Here is a 6,692-nt window from a genome sequence, read left to right on the forward strand (position 1 = left end):
TTTATAAAAATAAATTTTGCTAGCAATTGGCTGGCAACTCACTCTAGATTAATATCTTCATCCTTATGTGGGATTGCTCATGCATATCTGAGTTCACATCCATTTGATGCAGTAATGGATAACTAATTTGGCGCCTTGCCATTTGATTAATGCATTTCTAATAACCTTAAAAAAAGTGTGGCCCGTCTTTCTCACATTTGTTCCAACTTGACTCCTGTCATTATCTTTCTGTCTTTAAGTCCCTATCAAGATATTATAAAAAAAGAAGAAAAAACAAAGAAGAAAGAAAGAATCATTTAACTTAAATTAAATTAAACTGGCAGCAAGAAAAAGACTTCTATTACAATAATTAAAAGACAGCGGACACACTCCCTGATGACTTGTTACCAGTTGATGCTCTCTGCCTCTGCTACTTATAATAGATTATAGAGGCAGAGAAGAGAGACAGAAGGAGGAGGAGAGAGAAGATCGTGTCAAGGAGGTTCAGGTGCAAGTCCTAAATGAATTTTAGGATGATTTTTTACTATTTTAAAGGGAAATCCCCGGGGGCCGTTCATGCTGTTTTTTATTATTATTTTTTTCCTGATTCTTGGGATGATCGATAGATAGCAGGGAAGGGGTAGTGGATCTGGATTGAGTGAGAGGTTTCAGTGCGGTGGATCACAGGTTGATAGCTTTCTAATTTCTTTTCTTTTTTCCTGCCACTAAAAGTTTGGGGGCAGCCATTGATGGCTTATGCTTTTGATTATGATACTCCTTTTAGGCCTCTGCTAGTCTGGCTTCCTCTTTCCTCCAGTGCATGATTGGGGTTCAGAGCTCTTTTTGCATTTGGTAGTCAAGGTGGCCTCTTTTTTATTTTTTTAATTTATTTTTCCCAATTTCTTCTTCTTGCTGCAAGTCCATCAATGGCAGGTCAATTTTTAGCTTTCTGGTTCTGTATCAAGCATTGCAGCCTTCAAGAACTCCTTTTTGGGTACAAGCATTTATTGCTGAAACTGATGTTTGGTAGATTCATAAAGTCTTTAGCATTTGGTATCATTACATGTCTTTCTGTTCATATTCTCATAGGCTCTACTAATTGATATCCTTAATAGCTTAAATAGTTAATGTAAGTATTTTCTCATATGAGTCATAAGAACGGTTCTTATTTCTATTCTTTTTAGAGACATTCGATATACTGCGCTCAATTTGCTTGTGTTAATGACTGAAACTTGCTGCAACTGTTGCTTTGTTGATTTTTTTACTATTCCATAGCTACTTGATTTCTAAAAGATTGTATCGCTCCACTTTTGGTTGAGAAACCCATCTGTGAATCTATCTTGCAGGTCTGATGGCTAAGGAGTATAATGCCTCTTCCAAGATCCATCAGCTGGAATCTAGAAGGATGCAAATAGGTTGGATCTTATGTATTGCTGGTCTTTGCTCAGTCTTCTACATTCTTGGAGCTTGGCAGAGTACCACATCCAGCCCCAATATCTCCAATGCGTCCACTAAGGTTGGGTGCAATGACATCCTTTCTCGATCCATGGATTTATCATCAGGCTCGTCAAGTTCTAACCTCGATTTCCAAGCTCATCACCAAGTGGGCTTCGATGGATCCTCACGTGCAACTCAAAAATTTGAACCTTGTGACTTGAAATACAGTGAGTATACCCCTTGTCAAGACCCGAAGAGGGCGAGAAAGTTTGAGAAGACAATGCTGAAATACCGGGAGAGACACTGCCCACAGAAAGAAGAGCTTCTTCATTGCTTAATTCCTGCCCCACCAAACTATAAGAACCCTTTCAAGTGGCCTCAGAGTAGAGACTATGCTTGGTATGATAACATTCCTCATAGGGAGCTAAGCATCGAGAAGGCTGTTCAGAACTGGATCCAAGTTGAGGGAAAGCGCTTTCGGTTCCCTGGTGGCGGAACAATGTTCCCAAGGGGTGCTGATGCTTATATTGACGACATTAATGCGCTCATTCCGTTAACTGATGGAAAGATCAGGACTGCACTTGATACTGGATGTGGGGTAAGACAATGCCATTGTATTTTGAACAATTCAGTGACAAATTACTGGATCTAATTTATTTTCTTCTGTTTAGGTGGCAAGCTGGGGAGCATTTCTTCTTAAGAGGGACATCCTGACCATGTCATTTGCACCACGAGATTCACACGAGGCACAGGTGCAGTTTGCATTGGAACGGGGAGTACCCGCCATGATTGGTATCATGGCGACGGAGCGGATACCATACCCAGCCAGAGCATTTGACATGGCTCACTGCTCTAGATGCTTGATCCCCTGGAATAAGTTTGGTAAGTTGTTGACCACTCTTTATATTGTATCCTTATTGTGTGATAGTTCATATTTCAGAGCTATATTATCTCGCACAGCTATCTGTATTGCTGTATTTCTTTATTAAAGTCCAATATTATCAGGCAAAACTTTGCTACTAGATTTACAGAGAATCTGCAGCTACAGGTCTGCACTTGGCATTTCTTGGAAATTGTTAACAGTCAGTTGTGATCTAAACAGATGGCCTCTACCTCATTGAAGTGGACAGAATTCTAAGACCTGGAGGCTATTGGATCCTTTCCGGTCCCCCAATTAATTGGAAGAAACACTACCGAGGGTGGGAGCGGACCAAAGATGACTTGAAACAAGAACAAGATGAGATCGAGTACTTAGCAGAGCGCCTTTGCTGGAAGAAGGTGATAGAGAAGGGTGATCTTGCAATTTGGCAAAAACCCATCAACCACATAGAATGCATTCAAAGTCGGAATGTCTATAAAACTCCACATATTTGCAAGGGAAACAACCCAGATGCTGCTTGGTAAGATGTCTATTAGGCATTCATGCTTTCTTGTTTCAACATCAACTGTTTGATTGTCAATGATAAGCTTGACAGGTTTTATAGCAGTAAATATCTTTTGTGGTGAATAATAGAATGAAGACTTGAAGCTTGCAATGGAAAAGTAAACTGATTTAGTAAAGATGAGCTTGTTTCTACTGACACTTCCATGTAACTGTTGTCAATATCAATAAATGTAACGGTCTGAGAAATTGGAAATTGGACACTTTTTAATAGATCTGGAGGAATGTAATTGCTGCACTTTGGCAATTCATGACAAGTTAGGCACTTATTCCTATAACACTCCTAAATCAGTATGAAAACATATAATTGGTCAATGATATTTTATTCTGAAAAGCATATCAACACTATTCTGTTTTCTTCAGAGTACTAGTCTCCTTCAAAATATATTACTCATTGTTTGTAGTATATAACAGTGTTTATTATATTTGCATGATGTAATCTATGCTTGAGCAATAATCTTTAAGGCAATAACTATATCTCAGTGTTCAAAATCTTGCCAAGTCAAGTCAAGACTTGACCGAGTTGACTCGACTTGGCAGGATTTCAAATGAGCTTGTCAATAAACTTGGATAGGTTATAATTTGGTCACTCGACTTGGTGAAATTTCTAGTGAACTTGTCAATAAATTCAGATAGCTTATAAGTTGGTCAAACTCGATGAGTTTATCAAAACTCAGACCAAGTTGCATTCTTTTCAAATTTTCAATTTTTACCCTTTATCTCTCACACACACTCTTCTCCCAACCCTCACATTTCATCGAGATCATCCAACGGTCAATATGATGAGCTCCTTTGGCTATTCTAAACTCTGGTGAACTCGGGTGAGCATTTTTTTCTCTTATTTTTTCTCATTTCTCTTATCTTGCTTTCTCATCTACTCTTTTAACTTTCAATTTCTTATTGCTCCAAAACAGTATTGAAGAGAGAGCTTTCTCTTCACTGTTGTTCTGCGGTAGTAATTTACGAGTATAAAAATTTATTATATTTAGGTCAAAATTCATTATGGGTTTGAGTGAGTTGTTTTAGTTTTTTAGGCTTCATATATGATTAATTTTTATTTTCTCATTTTTTGTTATTTTTTCTAAATTTTTAGAAATTTTTTTGTATTATTAAATAATTTTTATAATTTTATAATTAAAAGATAATCCACCGATATGGGTGGGCGATCAGTATGACCAATACAACAGATACGGTCGATACATATTGTTTTTTCTATCGGCTGACCCTAATCCCAATATTGAGTTTTAGAATTTTAGTTGATTTTACCCCACTTTTTATTGCTTATACCTCTGTGCATCTATGACCTTATATGAAGGATGGTAGGTATATAATATGTAAAAGAAAGGGTGTACTTATCTTTAAGATAAACAAAAATTATTGTCACACCTTTGGTTATATTAAGTTGTCTATATTGATTGATAGATAGGAGAGATCTAATACTTGATCATTAGCTAGTTATAGACTTATACAATATGTATTACCATGATACCATTGAGTTTTTGTGTTCAAAATCAACAAATACTCGGTCGAGTCTTCAGTTTGCCTCCACTCGGCTGACTTCCAAGTTAAGTCGTATTTTCGAGTTTTTGAACATTACTATATCTAAAAGATCCATGTGGCTTCAGTTTCCCAATTGAGTTCTGATTTCTATTATTCATCAGTCTGTTAATGTTAAAATACAATGAATAACTGCTGTTAAAGTAACGACAATGAAAATTTGTAAGTCATTATTGAGATAGGTTTTAGTTAGGCACCAATGATCAATTGACTTCTAACTTCTAGATGAATTCTTTTTACTACAATCATTTTTCTTAGAAATTTATGCTAAAAATCAACTCGGGCACTTTGTATACTAGTATTTCTTTCTCCTATTATAGTATTAAATGCTATACTCATATTTAGGTACAAGAAGATGGAGACTTGTATAACCCCATTACCAGAGGTAAACAGTTCAAAAGAAGTTGCTGGTGGAGAACTAGCGAAGTGGCCACAAAGGGCATTTGCCATTCCGGAGAGAATAAGCAGAGGTTTAATTCCAGGGATAACCACTAAGAAATTCCAAGAGAACAACAAATTGTGGGTGGAGCGAGTGAAGAACTATAAGAAGATAATTGCACCTTTAACTCAGGGTCGCTATCGAAATGTGATGGACATGAATGCAAACTTGGGAAGCTTCGCAGCCGCAATGATGAAGTACCCAGTGTGGGTAATGAATGTGGTTCCTACCGACTCTAGAAAGGACACACTTGGTGTTATATATGAGAGAGGTTTCATCGGTACATATCACAACTGGTGTGAAGCTTTCTCAACATATCCAAGGACCTATGACCTCATCCATGCTGATGGTGTTTTCAGCATTTATCAGGACAGGTAACGAAAGAGGTAGTTGGGTTAATCTCCAATGGGCATTTATTTGTAATGTGTTGCTTAATTGGTTTATTCTGTGAATCTTATTCATGCTACCATTTTCTTGGATCCAGTCTATCCTAGACATAAGGTTTCTGATGGACATAATTTTATTGTACTTTTAAAAATCTTGTTGGAGTCATATTCTGTAGCTAACTCCACTTGAAGATGATCTGATTTCATAATTTTTTGCCGAAGTAGCTTTCTTATATGCTACCTTTGGCATTGCATCTTGTCGAATCTCACTGCAGTATAGTCATACTTTGGTTCATTTCAACATTTTTCACATCAAAAGGAAATAATATGAAATAACGATTCCGAGAGAGGACACTGATACAATGACACATCCTAGAAGGGCTTATTCTGCCTGCGCAACATATGATACCAATTTTATTTAATATGCTTTCTGCTTCAAATCCTGATGCAAGAATATGGATCTAATTTAATTGAAATGGCTGCAGGTGTGACATAAAATACATTCTCTTGGAGATGGATAGGATACTAAGGCCAGAAGGAACAGTGATATTTCGAGACACAGTGGATATCTTGGTGAAGATTCAATCCACAATAGATGGGATGAGGTGGAAGAGTCGAATCTTGGATCATGAGACTGGACCCTTCAATCCGGAGAAGATCCTTGTAGCTGTCAAGAGTTACTGGACTGGCCAGCCTACTGAAAAACAGTGAATGCTACTTGAACTGCTATTCCTCTAATCTCAGCAAAAAACAGCAACTAAATTTGTGAGTGATCAAATCTCTTTTAGTATTACTACCTGATGCTTCCACTCTACTTTCCCCCTCTTCCTAATTTCCTTGGGAGTTCCTTGGAGGGCTTCAAAGAAGTGTTGGTTGGTGTGGTTGTTTCTTTGTTTACAAGTCTGGGAGAAACATAAGTAGGTGGGCTAACTTTTCTTGCTGAAATCTACAAGGAGTGGGATTAGTTGTTGGATTCATGTCTCAGAAGTTGTCATAGTTAAAATGTGAATTGTGCATGGTATTGTATACAATTTTGAGATACCAAATCAAAGTGGACCTGATCAGCTCCTACATTCAAATGTCATATCAACTGTAGTAGTTTGAAAATTATGTATATTATATTGTAATGTGTGGAAATCTTAATCTTTGTACATTTACAACTGACAACTTGGTCAGCGCTCAGTAACATCGCCACAATCATCAATTTTCCAACTTCCTGAACGATCTTGTACTCATGAGGATCAGACCCTATCACAGGCTGCCACATGAAGTGTGTTTAAGGAATCTCAGACTTCATTTTGACAGATTGCGTAACCAAGTTCCTCCATCAAACTCGTGACCACCTTTCCAAGAGGTTGAACCACCTTTTTTTACTTCTCTTATCATTATTATTATTATTATTATTATTTCTTCTTTTCGGGTTGAACTACTTTACCCATTTAGTAACAACTAC

At 37.2% G+C, this 6,692-nt stretch overlaps 1 protein-coding gene across 4 annotated transcripts; it reads left to right on the plus strand.

The window, feature by feature from the left end:
• The first annotated feature begins 331 nt into the window (after positions 1 to 331).
• LOC140789233 (probable methyltransferase PMT18) lies at positions 332 to 6,451 on the plus strand. Of its 4 annotated transcripts, XM_073138840.1 has the most exons (8): positions 407 to 487; positions 606 to 666; positions 764 to 840; positions 1,326 to 2,014; positions 2,088 to 2,298; positions 2,519 to 2,816; positions 4,760 to 5,227; positions 5,725 to 6,451. In XM_073138840.1, the coding sequence occupies exons 4-8, from the start codon at positions 1,331 to 1,333 to the stop codon at positions 5,948 to 5,950; spliced, it is 1,887 nt and encodes a 628-aa protein (XP_072994941.1). In that variant the 5' UTR covers positions 407 to 487; positions 606 to 666; positions 764 to 840; positions 1,326 to 1,330; the 3' UTR covers positions 5,951 to 6,451. The 4 variants fall into 4 exon arrangements, with proteins under 4 accessions (XP_072994940.1, XP_072994941.1, XP_072994943.1 ...); XM_073138839.1 differs by lacking the exons at positions 606 to 666; positions 764 to 840 and having other exon boundaries at positions 332 to 487; XM_073138842.1 differs by lacking the exons at positions 407 to 487; positions 606 to 666; positions 764 to 840 and adding an exon at positions 863 to 973.
• Positions 6,452 to 6,692: the final 241 nt, after the last annotated feature.

The sequence above is a fragment of the Typha latifolia genome, chromosome 5, assembly GCF_019914945.1.
Source record: "Typha latifolia isolate L0001 chromosome 5, TyphaL0001v2, whole genome shotgun sequence".
Classification (NCBI taxonomy): domain Eukaryota; kingdom Viridiplantae; phylum Streptophyta; class Magnoliopsida; order Poales; family Typhaceae; genus Typha; species Typha latifolia.